Source organism: Pleurodeles waltl, chromosome 2_2 (genome assembly GCF_031143425.1).
Source record: "Pleurodeles waltl isolate 20211129_DDA chromosome 2_2, aPleWal1.hap1.20221129, whole genome shotgun sequence".
Classification (NCBI taxonomy): Eukaryota; Metazoa; Chordata; class Amphibia; order Caudata; family Salamandridae; genus Pleurodeles; species Pleurodeles waltl.
In genome coordinates, this window is record NC_090439.1 from 590,573,653 (window position 1) to 590,593,756 (window position 20,104).

A 20,104-nucleotide genomic window follows, 5' to 3' on the forward strand; every position below is an offset into this window, starting at 1 on the left:
CCACCGGCTTCGTGGGACCCTCCTTTGTAGTGTTGAGACGACCGCCGTGCTCAGTTTTCTTGAACCCATGTTCAAGTACTTCTGCGGTTGCTGCCTGCTTCTGCGTGGGCTCTCTGTGTTGCTGAGCGCCCCCTCTGTCTTCTCCTCCAAGGGGTGACCTCCTGGTCCTTCCTGGGCCCGGGCAGCACCCATTTTCTTCAACCGCGACCTTTGCAGCTAGCAAGGTTTGTTTGCGGTCTTTCTGCGTGGAAACAACTCTGCATCCTCCACCAACCTGTGGGACATCTTCTGTGCGAAGGAAAAGTTCCTGGCATCTTCCGTTGTTGCAGAATCTTCAACTTCTTCCACCCAGAGGAAGCCATTTTGCACCAGCATCCAGGGTTTAGTGGGCTCCTCCCTCCCCGACACTTTCATGACTCTTGGGCTTGCCCCCCTTACTTTGCAGGTCCTCAGGTCCAGGAATCCATCTTCAGTACTTTGCAGTCCATTGTGGTCTTTGCAGAATCTCATATCACGACTTTAGTGTGTTTCTGGGGAAGTAGGGCCACTTTACTCCTACTTTTCAGGGTCTTGGTGTGGGGTATCATGGACACCCTTAGTGTTTTCTTACACTCCCAGCGACCCTCTACACACTACACTAGACCTGGGGTCCCTAAGTGGTTCGCCTTCCACTTTCTTAGTATATGGTTTGTGTTGCCCCTGGGCCTATTGCATCCTATTGTATTCTACAGTGTTTGCACTACTTTTCTAACTGTTTACTTACCTTATTTTGGTTTGTGTGTATTTTTTGTGTATTTTATTTACCTCCTAAGGGAGTATATCCTCTGAAATATTTTTGGCACATTGTCACTAAAATAAAGTAGCTTTATTTCTACTAACTCCGAGTATTGTGATTCTTATGATATAGTGCTATATGATATAAGTGGTATGGTAGGAGCTTTGCATGTCTCCTAGTTCTAGCCTAAGCTGATTCACCCAATCTGGATTCGACAACCACCAGTGCAGGTCTTTAGCAAAATCTAAGCTATGTCGGAGAGATTCCCCTGATGCTGTGCCCACTGGAACTTCAGGTCCCACTGCAGAGCGCGCATATGCCATTTGGCATGTTGGACCAGTGGGAGGCCGTGAGGCCCAGCAGCCTAAGAGTCATTCTCACCGAAATCAAGGACAGAGGCTGAAACATCGGTATCATAGCCCAAACACCTGGGCTCGCTTTTCGGGAGGATAAGCCTGAAACTGCACTGTGTCCAGAACAGCTCCTATGAAAGTGAATGTCTGAGAGGCAGTCAGGTGTGAATTCGACACGTTGATAGTGAACCCCAGCAAATGCAGGAGGTTCGCCGTAGTCTGGAGGTGGGAGATGACTTTCTGGGGCGTGTCCATCTTCAGCAGCCAGTCGTCGAGGTAGGGGAAGATTGGGACCCCTAACCTGCGCAGATGAGCTGCAACAACTACCATCACTTTCGTAAAAACCCGAGGGGCACTGGTAAGGCCAAAGGGGAGCACGGTGAACTAAAAGTGCTTGTGGCCTACCACGAATCGTAGGTAATGTCTGTGGGCCAGCAAAACGGGAATATGGAAATAGGCGTCCTGCAACTCCAAAGCAAACAGGGAGAAAACATGCCAGTATCAAGCGAGGGGTCCAACCCACTGGCATCACCCAAATCCTGTACCCAGTCCAGTTCAGGTTCAAGCTGGTCTTCCAAAGGGTCCAGCGACCCCTCTACACTATCCCTATATCCATACCCATAGTAATAGGGTTCAGGATCAACCCTGGGCACACCAGAGCCCATCGAAACGGTATCTGCGTTGAGTGACGTTACGGCTCGTCAGGAATGAGTATAGGATTGACGTTGATTGTGGGCCCAATCGGCGCTGGGAGAGTCGATGTCTGACCCGATGCTGGGGAAGGTCGCATTGACACAACCAGTGTCGAGACAGTTCCGATAGAGGATCCTAAGGTGCCCTCCGGAGTCGTGATGGAAGCCGCTGACTTTGAACCAGAGGGGGCCCTCACCAACTCCACTGAGCCCAAAGGCATTGAGGATGGGTCGGGCTGCCCAAATATGGGGCGCATGGCCTCATAGAACTCCTTTAGTTGGGCAGGGGTAGTCCCGGTTCCCGGAAATTCAGGGAGGCACGGAGTGGACCCAGACTGAGGCTCTGAAGACAGAAGCCTAGAGCATCAACACTCTTCCTGTGTCGTGCAAGCGACGGGGCGAAGTCAAAGAACGTTTTGCCTTCTTGGACGACGACTTCTTACCCGAATGTCCAGATGACTTGGACAAAGAAGAATGGTGGTGACTAAGTGACCGGTCTCTTGACCTTCCTCTCGACCGGGAATGACGTGGAGTTGAGTGTCAGGCCGCCAAGAGCTTTTGGGACTGCTCCATCAAAACTTTCGGGTTCATGGCCCGGCACACTGAGAACGACTGAGTCGTGATCGCACTCCAAACACCAGAGGCACATGAGGTGCGCATCCGTCAATGACATCATGTGGTGACAGGAGTCGCAGGGCTTGAATCCAGTCTGACAGGACATCCCTCGACGCATCAAAACTCGTCAAAAACAAATATGACAAAATGTTGCAGTTAATCAAAACATGACTGGTGTAGCTCTTCTCTGTATTTGCGCATTGGTTGGTGCGGGAAGAAAAGAACTGACGTCAGCGCGCTGGGGTGGCGCCTATATACGACTGTGATGTCATCACAGCGCCCACGCGCCCACAGAGTTGACCAACCCCATCTAACGGTGCGCAGGGGTACTGCTCAAAGAAAAAATCTCCGGATCCAGTCTGACGCCTGGGGAAATTCAAAGGTGAGAAATATGGACCTAGAAGTTTCTATCAGATAAAATTGTCATCAGGGTAGAAGGAGGAAAGAATGATAACCATCTAGGATGGAACTAAATCCTGTATAATCGGGAAACCTTGTTTCACTTTTATTTCTTTTCCAGAAATATATGGAAATTTGTTTTAAATTATTGAATATTGATTTTATAGACTTTCCTTTCAAAAATACTTTTTTTAAATTGTGTTGAATGACTTCATGAGTGCCTCTTGTGGTTAAAGTTATTGTTTCACTTCTGGCTTCAAAGCCTAACTAAACAAAGTGATCCTAGGTGATTACTTTTCTTCTTGTGCCTCCTTTTTTATGAGCATCACATCTAAAAAGCATCTTCAAAGAATTCAGCTCAGGACGCACACTGTACAACAATCTCTCTTGTGTATGAGTTAATAGACCACAATGTTTCTCCATCTACAAAAATAAAGGCTTATATATGGGAACAACCGACTTCTGTAGGAAGTTGGCCTGGTGTGTGGTGAATACGTAAGGTATTATCACCTTATACCAGGTCCACGTATCCCCTTATTAGTGAAATTTAGGCAGAGTCTAGAAGCCAGGCTCTCTAGAGGTAGCTGTGTATGAGCAGCCAAGGCTTATTTAGGAGGCATGGAAAGCTCATGCAATGCAACATAGTCACGCAGCACTTACACACATGAAAGAACCACACAGTGTTACAAAAATAAAGGTACTTTATTTTAGTGACACAAATACTAAATTACTAGATAGGCAATTCTCCAATAGGAGGTAAGTAAACACACTATTGTATGTACAGTAGCAATCAGAAATAGGCATAAAAAGTAATGGAAAACAGTGAAAACCAATAGGCAATACTGAAGACGTGGAGGGGACCAAACCATATACTAAAAAAATGGAATGCGAAGGTCGAGTCCCCAACCAAGGAAGTGGAATCAGTAGAGGGGAGCTTGAGGAACTACGAAACCCCTAAGTTTCTACCCAAACCAACCGACAGGACTGCAGAGAAGGATATTGAAAGACCCAGACAACACTGCAAGAAACCAAAGGTGGATCCTGGAAGTGGAAGATCTGGAAAAGAAGAGGACCAAGTCCAGTTCAAGTGGGAGTGTCCGGTGGTGGCAGGAGCCACCACCCACCCGCTTGTGGATGCAGGAGTTAGTCGACGGTGAGACGAAGACCCAGGCGACCCTCAGCAGTGCAGAGTCTCCAAAGAAGAACAGGCGTCCCCCAAAGGCGAGGAGCTCAGGAGTCACAGAGAGGCCCACCTGAAGAGAGGTCCCATGTCGCAGGAGAAGCATGCAGAGGACTAGCTCGCAGGAGAGAGTGCTGGGGCTGCACCTAGCCTGAAGATCCCTTGGAAGAGATGCCAACAAGTCTTAGTAGCTGCAAGAGATGCAGTGCACAGGGGTACTGTCCTGTGTGGGAAGGCAAGGACCTACTTTCACCTAAGTTGGATAGCTGGCAGAGAGGACCAAGGGGTCCAGACCACCACCCATGAGGCAGGATCCACGCAGCCTAGGAAGAGATCTACGCAGCCGGTCGTCGTTGCAGTTGGTGCCTGCGGATGCAGGGAAGTGACTGCTTCACTCCAAAGGAGATTCCTTCTTACTTCTTGTGCAGACTGAAGACTTTTCGCCCTCAGAGGATGCACAGCCAGGGAAATGTTGCAGTTGCTGGAAGGAGCCGGAGAAACAATGTTGCAGGACAAAGTTGCTGTGGTTGGTGCAGATTGTAGGTTCCTGTGGAGTCCAGTTGCAGTTCCAGCGGCCAGAAGTCGAAGTAAACGTTGCAGAGGATTTCTGCTGGAGTCCTGTATGTTGATTCTGAGGACCCACCCCTGAGGGAGACCCTAAATAGCCCTGGAAGGGGGATTGGTCACCTAGCCAGGTGACCACCTATCAGAGGGGGCTTTGATGTCACCTGCCTGATCTGGCAACTCAGATGCTCCCAGAGGCCTCTGCCCACCTTGGATTCAAGATGTCAGAATCAAGGGGCCATCTGGAGGAGCTCTGGGCACCACCCTGGAGTGGTGATGGACAGAAGAGTGGTCACTCCCCTTTCTATTGTCCAGTTTCATGCCAGAGCAGGGACTGGAGGTCCCTGAACCAGTGTAGACTGGTTTATGCAAGGAGAGCACCAAATGTGCCCTTCAAAGCACACCTTTGGCTTGGGAAGGCCACCCCTCCCAAGCCATGTAACACCTATTTCCAAAGGGAGAGGGTGTTGCCTCCCTCTCCCAGAGGAAATCCTTTGTTCTGCCTTCCTAGGCTTGAGCTGTTCAAGCAGCAGGAGGGCAGAAACCTGTCTGAGGGGTGGCAGCAGCTTGGGCTGCCAGAAAAAAAAAACAGAAAGCTGGTAGGGGCAATGCTGGGTGTCCTCTAAGGAGCCCCCAGAGTGCATGGAATCATGCAACCAATACTGGCAACCAAACATGCCCAGATTCGGAGTTACGATTTTGTAGATGGACATAGCTAGTGACCTATGTCCAGTACATGTGTAAAATGGCATCCCTGCACTCACAAAGTCCAGGAAAATGGAGCTGGAGCTCGTAGGGGCACCTCTGCTCATGCAGGTGTGCCCTCACACACAGGTACCAGCACCCAGCCCTCTGGGCTAGGAGGGCCTACCATAGGGGTGACTTACAGTGACCTCATGGAGTGACCTGCAGTAAAAAAAAAAAAAAAAAAAAGTGCATGCACCTTTGCACGCAGGCTCCAATGGCAGGCCTGCAGACACATTTTACATGGGTCCCCATCGGTGGCATAATGCATGCTGCAGCCCATGGGGAATCCCTGGTGCCCCAATGCCCTGTGTACCATATCCCAGGGACTTATAAGGGGGCACCAAGTAAGCCCATTGTGGGGTGTTTGTGGTCCAAGCAACCAAGTTTAAAGGGAGAGAGCACAGTCACTAGGGTTCCTGGATAGCAGGATCCCAGTGCACACAGTCAAAAACACACTGACAACAGGCAAAAAGTGGGAGTAATCGTGCCAATACGAGGGTACTTTCCTACAACTTCCATACTGAGTCATAAACAAAAACTGTCATGGCAGAAGGGGTGTAATTTGCTATTTCTAATAAAGGCTAATCAAAGCAGTGATATATTCTAATGCCCTAAAGTGTAACAATCTAAGATACCCTTTTTATGTAAATGTTTGAACTTCATCTGTAAATAAAAAAAAGCAGCCAGCAACACTTTCAGCAGGGCATGAGGTTCAGAATAAACTAAGAGATGTGCGCCTCACCATCCAGACCGGATTCAACAAAGACAAGGCTGCAGAGAATTATGGCACCTATTACTCCCTTACTCTCCCCTCTCTTATTGATGTTGGTGGTGCGACTTATGTTGCGAGCTTAAAAAAACCACTGTAAAGTGCACTGCTCGAACAAGCGCAGCACAAGTAGCAGGTGTTGCCCTGCGTAGGCCACCAGTAGTAAACTGACTAGTGTATCAGAAAAGTATAAACTGTGAATCAAAACAAACTGACCAAAGGAGTATCTTCGAAAACATTGCAACAGAACATTTCACGTATTTCAGGTATGCAAGTATTCTGCAGGCGAGCCGAGATACATTCAAATATTTCCTATTTAAGCCATTACCTCATCGTAGAGCTGAGCTGCTTTAGAATAATCACTCTTTGCCTCCGCTAGCAGTGCTTCTTGTGTAACTGATTTTGTTCCAAGCTTTCCACTGAAAATGCCACGAAGGACATCATAATCTCCAACTGATCGATATAGCCTAGAAATCGCAAAGAGATTATACATAAAAAAGCAATGAAAGAAATACTCGACAAACCATGTATTTGTGGTCAATAGCGGTTCTGGCATTCTCTCAAACTCATTTGGAGCACCCAAAGACATTTTGTTACACAAACACCTAATACATTTGATCAACTTTCTTTAGGGAGCTCACTAATTGTGCCGGAATCTCCCATTATGATCCATATTCCTACTCCTAAATCAGGGGATGGTGAGTTATTTCTCTCAGACTAACATGTAACCCAGGAAATCAGAGTTCAAATCTCTCTGTTTATTCCATTCCGGGGAAAATAACGGGCTTAAATCCATATTCATATACCACAAAATCGATGTTGGGATTTGGTTTTGGCTGTGGTGCAGGTTGTGGGGGTGGCACAGAGAAGGCGAGGTGAGAGCTGGGGAATTACAGGGTTCCCGAGATTGTGGACCCAGTGTAGGAAAATGGCTCCTTGTTGCAGTTACACCCCAACTGTTTGCTTGATATTGATGCTAACTTGACAGAGTGTGCTGGGACCCTGCTAACCAGGCCCCAACACCAGTGTTCTTTCACTAAAAAGTGTACCATTGTTTCCACAATTGGCACACACCTGGCACACATATAAGTCCCTTGTAAAAGATACCAGTGGTACCAAGGGCCATGTGACCAGGGAAGGTCCCTAAGGGTTGCAGCATGTGTTGTGCCACCCTAAGGGACTCCCTCACCTAACACATGGACACTGGCATTGCAGATTGTGTGTGTTGGTGGGGAGCAAAAAACCCTAACTCGACATGGCACCCCCTCAGGATGCCATGCACACAAAATACTGCCTGTGGCATAGGTAAGTCACCCCTCTACCAGGCCTTAAAGTCCTAAGGCAGGGTGCACTATACCACAGGTGAGGGCATAGCTGCATAAGCAATATGCCCCTACAGTGTCTAAGTCCATTCTTAGACATTTTAGTACAGTATGGCCATATTAAGTGTATGGTCTGGGAGTTTGTCAATACGAACTCCACAGATCCATAATGGCTACACTGAACACTGGAAAGTTTGGTATCAAACTTCTCAGAATAATAAACCCAGTGTTGGATTGATTAAAAAATGCACACAGAGGTCATCTTAAAGATGCCCCCTGTATTTTACCCAATCCTTCAGTGCAGGACTGACTGGTCTGTGCCAGCCTGCCACTGAGAGACGAGTTTCTGACCCCCTGGGGTGAGAGCCTTTGTGCTCTCTGGGGCCAGAAACAAAGCATGCACTGGGTGAAGGTGCTTCACACCTCCCCCCCTGCAGGAACTGTAACACCTATCAGTGAGCCTCAATGGCTCATGCTTCGTGTTACAATGTCCAAGGGCACTCCAACTAGTAGATATGAACGCCACCCTCCTCCCCCCCACCCGGGCACCACTCTCACTTTTGGCGGCATGTCCGGGGAGATAATGAGAAAAACAAGGAGGAGTCACCCTCTCATCCAGGTCCACCCCTAAGGTGACCAGAGCTGAAGTGACCCCCCACCCCCCCCGGAAAATCTTCCATCTTGCTTTGGAGGATTTCGCCCAATAGAGATAGGGATGTGCTCCCCTCCCCAAAGGGAGGGAGCTCAAGGAGAGTATAGCCACCCTCAAGGACAGTAGCCATTGGCTACTGCCCTGTGACCCTAACACACCCCTAAATTCAATTCAGTATTTAGGGGCAACCCTGAACCCAGAAAAATCAGATTCCTGACGACCTCACAAGAAGAAGGAAGACCGCTTTGCTTAGCGGAATCCCCAGCCGAGAAGGGAAGGAGACAACAACTCACTTGGCCCCAGCCCTACCGGTCTGTCTCCTGCTTCAAAGAACCTGCAGAAGAAAAGCATTGTGTCCTGCATGTCCAGCGACCTCTTAAAAACCTCCAAAGGACTTCCTGCATCCCAGAGGATCAAGAACTCCTGTGGACAGTTGCCCTGTCCAAAGAACAGAAGAAGAAACCTCTTCTGAAGGACTCCCTCCTCACTCCAGAAGCGTGAGTCCCCACAACTCTGTACCTGACGCCCCTGGCCAGTGTCCAGAGAAACCAACACTGCAGAGAGGACCCCCAGGCGACTCCAACGACGTGTCCACCATGAGCCGACCTCTCTGCACCCCCACAACGCAGCCTGCAGAGGGAAACCAGAGGACCCCCCTGACCGCGACTGCCTGGAAACAAAGAAACCAGACACCTGGTGAAGCACTGCACCCGCAGCCCCTAGGCCCATGAAGAACCAGCCACTGGTGCAGCAGTGACCAATAGGTGGCCCTCACCCATGCCCAGTTGGTGGCTGCCCTGAGAAGCCCCTCTGTGGTCTGCCTGCATCGTGTGGGTGACACCCAGGTCCCTCCATTGATCTCTATTCAAAACCGGACGCCTTTTTTGCCCACTGCATCCGGCCGCCCCTGTGCTGCTGAGGGTGTACTTTGTGTGCCTACTTGGGAATCCCCAATGCTCTACAAAACCCCCCTGGTCTGCTCCCCAAGGATGCAGGTACTTACCTGCTAGAAGACTGGAACTGGAGTACCCCTAGCCTCCATAGGCGCCTATGTTTTTTAGGTCCCTCTTTGACCTCTGCACCTGACCGGCTCTGTGTTGCTGGTGCTGTGTGTTTGGGGTTTACTTGAATCTCCAACGGTGGGCTGCCTATAACCTGAAGACTGAACTTCTAAGTGCTTTACTTACCGCAAAAACTAACCTCTACTTACCTCCCCCAGGAACTGTTGAATTTTGCACTGTGTCCACTTTCAAAATAGCTTATTGCCATTTTATGCCAAACTGTGTACATTACTGTTTTGATACAAAGTTCTATTTATACCTATGCAAAGTACCTTACATTTAATGTACTTACCTACAATTTGACTCTTGTGGTTCTAAGATAAATTAACAAAAGAATATTTTTCCATATAAAAATCTATTGGCCTGGAGTTAAGTCATTGAGTGTGTGTTCTCATTTATTGCCTGTTTGTGTACAACAAACGCTTAACACAACCCTCTCATAAGCCTAACTGCTCGACCACACTACCACAAATAGAGCATTAGTATTATCTATTATTGCCTCTGTCAAGCCTCTTGGGTAACCCCTGGATTCTGTGCACACTATCTCTCACTTTGAGATAGTATATACAGAGCCAGCTGCGTACACCCAGTAATTCCGAGTTTATAGACAATGAACATATTGGAATGGCCTGAAATGGTATATTCCTCCAGGTACTGCTCTGGGTCACTTGTGGAGGAGCAAAATGGTTCATCTGCAAAATGAACACATTTAGGAGAAAAGTGTGATTTACACTGCTAAAAACATGCATATTAATCATATGGTTTGGCGCAGGTGACTGCATTTGGCCATTATGAGCAGCACCCGAATTAACATGCTATTTAAGTTAAGCTAACCACATTTCTATTGCCATTTTGAATGTCCTATTTTACATATTTAAAACTGAGAGGCCAGCACACTTCATTGTCGTTCGCTATGCACGTTATGTGCCTTTCCATTGCAGATGCTGTTTTTCCAGATGCCTCTAGCTAGCTAGTGAATAGTTTACTGTTATGTATTAGATGACTGACAGTGAGGTCCTCATCAAAAGAAGAGAAGGCCAGGATGGGAGATCGACTCATGGTAAGAGGTGGCTGTACATGACAGTCTGTAGAATGTCACAATCCAAGGACACAGTCATGCACAGAATATTGGGCTGCCCTGAGAAAGAGCGGAGTTTACCGGCTCCGAGATTCTGGGGTATTATGATGGTCTCCCGAGAGTGGAAACAAGCTGTAAAATTGCAAGTGTCTTCTTGAGTAATAATGAAAAAGTAATTTACCTTTGGTAACAAATTATCTGGCAAAGATTTATTCTAGTTGCAGATTCCTTACCTTAGAATTTCCCCCAAGCATTAGTGTGGATCTGGGGATTTTTCTTAGAGCAGTACACTTGAATGCTGTTAGGTGGCGTCAGTCGACTCCACATCCATTGTTGGCATCTTGGTCTTTGGATATGATGTCGCAGGTTTTATCTAGGTGCAGGCATGCTGATGTCAGTTTCTTTTGACAACTTTCCAAACCAGTAGCGCGGAGCCATGAAGAACACTGCGATTGGTGGACCAGAAGTAGGACCCTGAAAGGTGAGGCCCTGGCCCTAGAAATAAATTCGCAGAGTGGGGAGTTTGGGTGGGTCGGTAAGGAATCTCCAACTAGAATATGTCTGTACCAGATAATTCCTTACAGAAGGTAAGTAACTTTTTCATCTGATAGAGACTTCCAGTTTCAGATTCCTTACCTTAGAATAGATATCTAAGCAATATCATCCCTGGAGGAGGGCCTGCTAACCAAGATCATACTAGGAAGTCCTGCAGGACCGAAAGGACAAAGTACCCGTTTCCTTTGGACCAGATTGTGCAGGCAGAAGTGTTTGCAAGGACGCTCACATTGCTGCCAGGCAGATGTCTAGGAATCTGGGTGGGCTCTGCTCTGGGGACCCTCAAGGGTTATTTGTCTGCCATCACAGCTGTCCTCTGCTTGTCTGACCAACCCTCCTTGGTTAAATCTTCTATTTTTGGAAGATTTCTTAAGGGTCTTACCCATTTGTTTTCTCCTCCTCCGTGCATAATGCCCCAATGTGATTTGAACGTAGTTCTTACTTTTCTGATAAGTGCTCCTTTTGAGCCACTTCACAACTGCTCACTTCATCTGCTTACTCTAAAAACAGTCTTCCTTGTAGCCATCACCTCTGCCCACAGAGGGAGTGTGCTTCATGCTCTTTCCTTGAAGCCAGCTTTCATCTCCATCAATCCTGTGGGAAGCTGGCCTGGTGTGTGGTGAGCACCAGGTCCAGGTATCCCTTATTAGTGAGGTGTAACCAGTGTCTAGGAAGCCAGAGCTTTCTAGAGGTAGCTGTGGATGAGCAGCCAAGACGTATCTAGGAGACATGCAAAGCTTATGCAATATCACTACAGTCACACAGCACTTACACACATGAAAGAACCACACAGTGTTACAAAAATAAAGGTATTTTATTTTAGTAACACAAATACTAAAATACTGGATAGGCAATACTCCAATAAGAGGTAAGTAACCACACTATTATGTATGCATTAGAAGTCAGTGATTAGCATAGAAAGCAATCGGAAATAGGTACAAGCATTTTCAATACAATGGGTCTCGCATTTGCTTGACTTAAAGCTATTAGCGTTGTAAAGTCCTAACCAGACTTTTCTAGCCACATAATTTGAAAATGAAAAGTAGTACAGTTTTACATAAGCGAACCGATTTAAAGCGCCACAGCATGTGCGTGAAGGAGCACACAAAAGGAAACAGAAGTTTGCTTGCAGTCAAACGTATCGGCAGCTATGCAATTATCCACGTAACAGGGTCGATGTCATGCAAAGCACTCAACTACTGCCCAGCGAGATCACGCTGTGTAGGAAATAAAAATAAAAAGTAGTCCAGAAACCATGCAGAAAACTAAGAGCTTAGTATATTTTCAGTAGTTGGTAAGTGTGCTAGAAGAGGGCAAAACACAGGAAAAGGCATGATTTATGAAATAAATCAAGCGATTTTTTAAAAGGCAAGCCCACGAACCAATGAAATGATGGGCGTGACGTGGGAGAGGTTAAAAGCCCACAGAGAGAGTGTAACAGGCTAGAGTGCTTGCGCTCGACCATAAAAAGGACGGAATGCTGAAGTAAGATTATTACATAACATGCTGCATTATGATGCATAATTTGCGTTTTCTAGCTGCAAAATTTACTCAACCCTACAGCATAATTTGGACCTCTCCTGCTGCATAATTCCAGTGGTTCTGCTAATAGTATTCGAATGGAATGAGGTCTTCATCAGAAGTGTTATCCAAAAATAATAACAGTTACCCCTAACAAAAAGACACGTCCATGGATTATGAGTTTAAGAAAAATATATATTGAACACATTTGAACATTAGCTCGGAATAGAATATCAGTTATCAGCTTCATTACAATCCCATTTACAGTTCAACTCGCAAAGTCCACTGAGAGAAGGGAGTGTGAACTTGCATTACTAATATGATCTAGACATACCTAAGTAGTTATATAATAATATGCGGTTTTACGATTAAATAACCTACCTAAAATCGAATCCTAAGTATAATTGAGACATTTGACATCAGTAGTTCCTGAACTGGCTGTACCCAGAACCTAAACAGATTGTTTTTATGACCCGGAATCGCATGTGGTGGCAGTATTTCGGAAATTCCCTTTTTGACTCCATTTTCACCCTCTATCTCATGTAGAGATGTAACACAATACATATGTACCCCTGGTTAAAATACTGTTTTACATTTAGTAACATTAAACTATTGTTAATGCTAGCGTCACTCAATGCTCTCCCAGACGTTCCGTTCTTACTTTTAGTGGGGCCAAGGGTGCTCTTCATATTAAAATGAAAAACGTCAAAAACAACAAAGCTCCGGCATTTTAACTCTTTTTTTCTAGCCCCCTTGCCTAATTCTGCAGGTCACATCAAAGTGCTCCCCCAACAAGAGTAGTTGAGCCCACCCGGTCCCGTATAAACGTTCTTGGTGAGGACTCGATGCATGCCACATAGAAATATGTTTAAAAATACAGGAGTGCTGCCCTCCTGATAGGAAGACTTCTTTCTTGATATTGAGGTTACCTTTCTTGTGATATGTGCGTTCAATAATAGCAATAAAAAACTGACTGACAGCTAGCGTAGTTCTCGCTCACAGTAAAGATAAGAAATAGTCAAATGTCGAGCATCTGATGATACATTATGCGGAAATGAAAATGTCACTTACCCAGTGTACATCTGTTCGTGGCATCAGTCGCAGTAGATTCGCATGTTCTGCAATAGCTCGCCATCTGGTGTTGGGCCGGAGTGTTACAAGTTGTTTTTCTTCGAAGAAGTCTTTCGAGTCACGGGACCGAGTGACTCCTCCTTTTGTCTCCATTGCGCATGGGCGTCGACTCCATCTTCGATTGTTTTTCCCCGCAGAGGGTGAGGTAGGAGTTGAATTGTAGTAATAGTGCCCATGCAATGGAGTGACTAAGTATGCACTTATTTAAGGTTGAGATGATACATATATAAATAATTGAAGGTAACTTCCAAACTGCTACAGGCTCCCGGGGAGGCGGGTGGGCACATGCGAATCTACTGCGACTGATGCCACGAACAGATGTACACTGGGTAAGTGACATTTTCAGTTCGATGGCATCTGTCGCTGTAGATACGCATGTTCTGCAATAGACTAGTAAGCAGTTATTTCCCCAAAAGCGGTGGATCAGCCTGTAGGAGTGGAAGTAGTCTGAAATAATGTCCTTAATACAGCTTGACCTACTGTGGCTTGTTGTGCGGATAACACGTCTACACAGTAGTGCTTGGTGAATGTGTGAGGCGTAGACCATGTGGCTGCCTTACATATTTCTTGCATTGGGATGTTTCCTAGAAAGGCCATGGTAGCACCTTTCTTTCTGGTTGAGTGTGCCCTTGGTGTAATGGGCAGCTGTCGTTTAGCTTTAAGGTAGCAGATTTGGATGCATTTAACTATCCATCTGGCTATACCTTGTTTTGAAATTGGGTTTCCTGCATGAGGTTTTTGAAATGCAATAAAGAGTTGTTTAGTCTTTCTGATGTTCTTTGTTCTGTCAATGTAATACATTAATGCTCTTTTGACACCTAATGTATGTAGTGCCCTTTCAGCTACGGTATCTGGCTGTGGAAAGAACACCGGAAGTTCCACTGTTTGATTTAGATGGAACGGTGAAATAACCTTTGGCAAAAATTTAGGATTGGTCCTTAGGACGACTTTATTTTTGTGTAGTTGTATAAAAGGTTCCTGTATAGTAAACGCCTGAATCTCGCTTACTCTTCTCAGGGAAGTAATGGCGATGAGAAATGCCACCTTCCAGGTTAGGAACTGTATGTCGCAGGAGTGCATGGGTTCAAAAGGTGGACCCATAAGTCTAGTTAGGACAACATTTAGGTTCCATGAAGGAACAGGTAGTGTTCTTGGTGGTATAATTCTCCTAAGGCCCTCCATGAATGCTTTAATGACTGGTATTTTATATAGGGAAGTTGAATAGGTAGTCTGCAGGTATGCAGATATTGCTGCAAGGTGAATCTTAATGGAAGAGAAAGCTAGGTTAGATTTTTGTAAGTGAAGCAAGTAACCCACTACATGTTCTGGAGTTGTGTGTAAAGGTTGTATTTGATTAATATGGCAGTAGCAAACAAACCTCTTCCATTTACTTGCATAGCAGTGCCTGGTGGATGGCCTTCTTGCTTGTTTTATGACTTCCATACATTCTTGGGTAAGTTGTAAGTGCCCGAATTCTAGGATTTCAGGAGCCAGATTGCTAGATTCAGCGATGCTGGATCTGGGTGTCTGATCTTTTGGTTGTGCTGTGTCAACAGATCTGGCCTGTTGGGCAATTTGATGCAGGGTACCACTGATAGGTCTAGCAGCGTTGTGTACCAGGGTTGCCTTGCCCAAGTTGGTGCTATCAATATGAGTTTGAGTTTGCTTTGACTGAGTTTGTTTACCAGGTAAGGAAGGAGAGGGAGAGGAGGAAAAGCGTAAGCAAATATCCCTGACCAGTTCATCCATAGGGCATTGCCTTGGGATTGTTTGTGTGGGTATCTGGATGCGAAGTTTTGGCATTTTGCGTTCTCCCTTGTCGCAAACAAGTCTATCTGAGGTGTTCCCCAGAGTTTGAAATAAGTGTTCAGTATTTGGGGGTGAATTTCCCATTCGTGGACCTGTTGGTGATCTCGAGAGAGATTGTCTGCGAGTTGATTTTGTATCCCTGGTATAAACTGTGCAATTAGGCGAATTTGGTTGTGAATTGCCCAATGCCAAATTTTTTGTGCTAACAGGCTTAACTGCGTGGAGTGCGTCCCTCCCTGCTTGTTTAGATAATACATTGTTGTCATGTTGTCTGTTTTGACGAGAATGTATTTGTGAACTATTATTGGTTGGAAAGCTTTTAGTGCTTGAAAAACTGCAAGAAGTTCTAGGTGATTGATATGCAGTTTTGTTTGATGTACGTTCCATTGTCCTTGTATGCTGTGTTGATCGAGGTGTGCTCCCCACCCTGTCATGGAAGCATCTGTTGTTATTACGTATTGTGGCACTGGGTCTTGGAAAGGCCGCCCCTTGTTTAAATTTATGTTGTTCCACCACAGAAGCGAGAGGTAAGTTTGGCGGTCTATTAACACCAGATCTAGAAGGTGACCCTGTGCTTGAGACCACTGTGATGCTAGGCATTGTTGTAAGGGCCTCATGTGCAGTCTTGCGTTTGGGACAATGGCTATGCATGATGACATCATGCCTAGGAGTTGTAATACCATCTTTGCTTGTATCTTTTGTGTTGGATACATGCGTTGTATGATGGTGTTGAAATTTTGAATTCTTTGTGGACTTGGAGTGGCTACTCCTTTTGATGTGTCTATTATGGCTCCCAGGTATTGTTGTACCTTGCGTGGCAGAATTTTGGATTTTGTGAAATTGACGGTGAACCCTAGTTTGAAGAGGGTTTGTATGATATGATTTGTGTGATTTGAGCACTCTATTAACGAATGGGCCTTGATTAGCCAGTCGTCTAGATATGGGAACACATGTATTTGCTGTCTTCTGATGTGTGCAGCGACTACCGCTAGACATTTGGTAAAGACTCTTGGTGCGGTTGTTAATCCGAAAGGCAGTACCTTGAATTGGTAATGTATTCCTTTGAATACAAACCTTAGGTATTTCCTGTGCGATGGGTGTATTGGTATATGGAAATAAGCATCCTTGAGGTCTAAAGTTGCCATGTAGTCGTGCAGCTTTAGCAATGGCAATACTTCTTGTAGTGTGACCATGTGGAAGTGGTCTGATTTGATGAAAGTGTTGACTACTCTGAGGTCTAGGATTGGTCTCAGTGTTTTGTCCTTCTTTGGTATCAGAAAGTACAGTGAGTAAACTCCTGTGTTTATTTGTGTGTTTGGCACTAATTCGATTGCATTCTTTTGCAATAGTGCCTGCACTTCTATCTCTAGGAGATTGGAATGGTGTGTTGTTAAATTTTGTGCTTTTGGTGGTATGTTTGGAGGGAACTGTAGAAATTCTATGCAGTAACCATGTTGGATAATTGCTAGAACCCAAGTGTCTGTAGTGATTTTCTCCCATGCTCTGTAATAATGACCTATTCGTCCCCCCACTGGTGTTGTGTGGAGGGGGTGAGTGACATGTGAGTCACTGTTTAGTAGTAGGGGTTTTGGGGCTTTGGAATCTTCCTCTATTTCTAGGGAATTGCCCTCCTCTATATTGTCCCCGAAAACCTCCTCTATACTGTCCTTGGTAACTGGACGGTGTGGCTTGTGAGGTGCTGGCTTGTGTGCTTTGACCCCGAAACCCCCCTCGAAAGGGCGTTTTACGGAATGAGCTGTAATTCCCTCTGCTCTGCGGGGAGTAGAGTGCGCCCATGGCTTTGGCAGTGTCCGTATCTTTCTTGAGTTTCTCAATCGCTGTGTCCACTTCTGGACCGAACAGTTCTTTTTCATTAAAAGGCATATTGAGAACTGCTTGTTGAATCTCTGGTTTAAATCCAGACTTTCGGAGCCATGCATGCCTTCTGATAGTTACAGATGTATTAATTGTCCGTGCAGCTGTATCTGCAGCGTCCATGGAGGAGCGGATCTGGTTGTTGGAGATGGCCTGTCCCTCCTCAACCACTTGTTTTGCCCTATTTTGGAAGTCTTTGGGCAGATGTTCAATGAGATGTTGCATCTCGTCCCAGTGGGCTCTGTCATAGCGCGCAAGTAGTGCCTGGGAGTTCGCGATGCGCCACTGGTTTGCAGCTTGTGCTGCGACTCTCTTACCAGCTGCATCAAACTTGCGGCTTTCTTTATCTGGGGGTGGTGCATCTCCAGATGTGTGAGAGTTGGCCCTTTTCCTAGCTGCTCCTACAACAACAGAGTCTGGTGGCAGCTGTGTTGTGATGAAAGCCGGGTCCGTAGGAGGCGGCTTATACTTTTTTTCCACCCTTGGTGTGATTGCCCTACTTTTGACCGGGTCCTTAAATATGTCTTTTGCGTGCCGGAGCATACCAGGGAGCATAGGCAGGCTTTGGTAGGAGCTGTGGGTGGAGGAGAGTGTGTTGAACAAGAAATCATCCTCGACCTGTTCTGAGTGGAGGCTTACGTTGTGAAATTGTGCTGCTCTAGCCACCACCTGAGAGTACGCGGTGCTGTCTTCTGGTGGAGATGGTTTTGTAGGGTATGCCTCTGGGCTGTTATCTGACACTGGGGCGTCGTATAGGTCCCATGCGTCCTGGTCTTGGTCACCCTGGCTCATGGTGGTGTGAGCTGGGGAGTGTGATGGCGTTTGTGCTGGTGAAACGTTAATCACGGGCGGAGGAGAGGGTGGTGGTGTAACTCTTTTCACCACTTTTGGTTGTGGTGCTTGTTCCGTCTGGAACTCCAACCTTCTCTTTCTCCTAATGGGGGGAAGGGTGCTTATTTTTCCTGTCCCCTGCTGAATGAAGATACGCTTTTGCGTATGGTCCGCATCAGTTGCTTGTAGCTCTTCCTCAAACCTATGCTTCTGCATTTGGGAGGTTAGCGAGTGCTCTTCTGTATAAGAGCCTGAAGCTGGGTCGCTTGCAGTTTGTTTCGGCATCGAAACTTTGTCTGCGTGTTTTTTCGGCTCCGAGGTGACTTTTTTCCTTTTCGGGGCCGAAACCTCTCGGCGTCGATCTGTTTCGGTGCCGCTGTCTCGGCGTCGAGCCGTGTCCACACCGGCATCTCGGTGTCGAGGCTTGTCTCCAGCGCTTTCTCGGTCCCGAGAAGGCTGCGTGCCGGTGTCTCGACCGGAGTCGGACGATCTTGGCACTGTTTGGGCCTTTTTCGGTGCCGACGGTCGGTCACCGATTTTATGGGTTGAGCCATGGCCTGGTGGCAGTGGCGTCCCCTGGGCCTTGTAAATGTTTCTTTGTGTGGTTTTCGACGTCTTACTCACGGTTTGTGTATCGTCGAATCCTTCGGAGTCTGAGTCTTGGATCGAGAAGGTACCTTCCTCTTCCTGTTCCTCGAACTCCCGTCGGGCTGTCGGTGCGGACGCCATTTGAAGTCTTCTGGCTCGACGGTCTCGGAGTGTTTTTCGGGACCGGAACGCACGACAGGCCTCGCAGGTGTCTTCGCTGTGCTCAGGTGACAGGCACAGGTTGCAGACCAAGTGTTGGTCTGTGTAGGGGTATTTATTGTGGCATTTGGGGCAGAAACGGAACGGGGTCCGTTCCATCGGCGTTCTTCAGCACGCGGTCGGGCCGACCAGGCCCCGACGGAGGATCGAAAAACTACCCCGAAGGGCACCGGAGCTCTTCGATCTTCGATGCGGTGTTGAATCTAAGTACGCCGATCCCGAACGCAACAATACCGACGAAAATCTTCCGAAATTAACTATTTTTTCTGTTCCGAAACTCGGAGCGACAGGAACACGTCCGAACCCGATGGCGGAAAAAAAACAATCGAAGATGGAGTCGACGCCCATGCGCAATGGAGACAAAAGGAGGAGTCACTCGGTCCCGTGACTCGAAAGACTTCTTCGAAGAAAAACAACTTGTAACACTCCGGCCCAACACCAGATGGCGAGCTATTGCAGAACATGCGTATCTACAGCGACAGATGCCATCGAACCTATATTTTCGCACAGTGCTGTATTGGCATTATATGAAAGCATGAGTTGGTGTAAATTTGTAATTCTACATTCATTTTTGACATTTGTAACAACTTCCAGTGATGTCACTTCCTGTGATCTCACGTATTATGCTAATTAGCAACTTCCTGCTGAACGGGACTGTGTGCATAGCTGGCCGGGGATGCTGATAGCTTCTCAGTTTGCCTTTCTTTGGCAGTGCTTGTTGGCTGGAACTTGAGCACATTTCCTGTTTACTGCATTTCATAGCGAGCGGAGGGCGGGGCACATGAGACCTTAATTAGTGGACCAAGTCGGAAGGCATATCTGCTTTCACAGTAAGGACGATAATGTGGATAGTGAGGCGGATGGTGAAGAACGAGTTAGAGGTGATGCTCGGGTCGCTTCCAAGTGATATAATAATATGGCAGCCCTCACAGACGACTCATGGGCAGCAGGGCACAGGGGTCGCAGTGAGGCCCACTCAGCACACCTTGAGACTCATGTAGCTGGAGCAGCAAGAAGGAGACTGTGCTTTGCAGGGAACAGTGCTGGAAGCTGGGGCTACACTGAGCCTTAAGATCCCTTGGAGGAGGAACAAACAAGTCTTGGTAGCTGCAAGAGTCGCAGTGCACCAGGGTACTGTCCTGCAAGGAGAGGGAAGGGCTTACCGTCTCTCAAGTCAGAAAGCTGGTAGAGAGGACCAAGGGGACCACTCCAGACCACCACCTGGGATGCAGGATCCATGCAGTTCCGAAGAGAGGATCCACGCCGCCGGTCGTCGTTGCAGTTGGTGTCTGCGGATGCAGGGGAGTGACTCCTTCACTCCAAGGGAGATTCCTTCTTGTTTCTTGTGCAGGCTGAAGACTCGTCGCC

At 47.0% G+C, this 20,104-nt stretch overlaps 1 protein-coding gene across 2 annotated transcripts in view; it reads right to left on the minus strand.

The window, feature by feature from the left end:
• PRKDC (protein kinase, DNA-activated, catalytic subunit) overlaps positions 1-20,104 on the minus strand; it is a 2,139,921-nt gene that overhangs the window by 653,833 nt on the left and 1,465,984 nt on the right. For both annotated transcript variants that reach the window (XM_069220133.1, XM_069220131.1), the window contains exon 64: positions 6,423-6,561. In XM_069220133.1, coding sequence (XP_069076234.1) covers positions 6,423-6,561 — 139 coding nt within the window. The remainder of the gene's footprint in view (positions 1-6,422; positions 6,562-20,104) is intronic.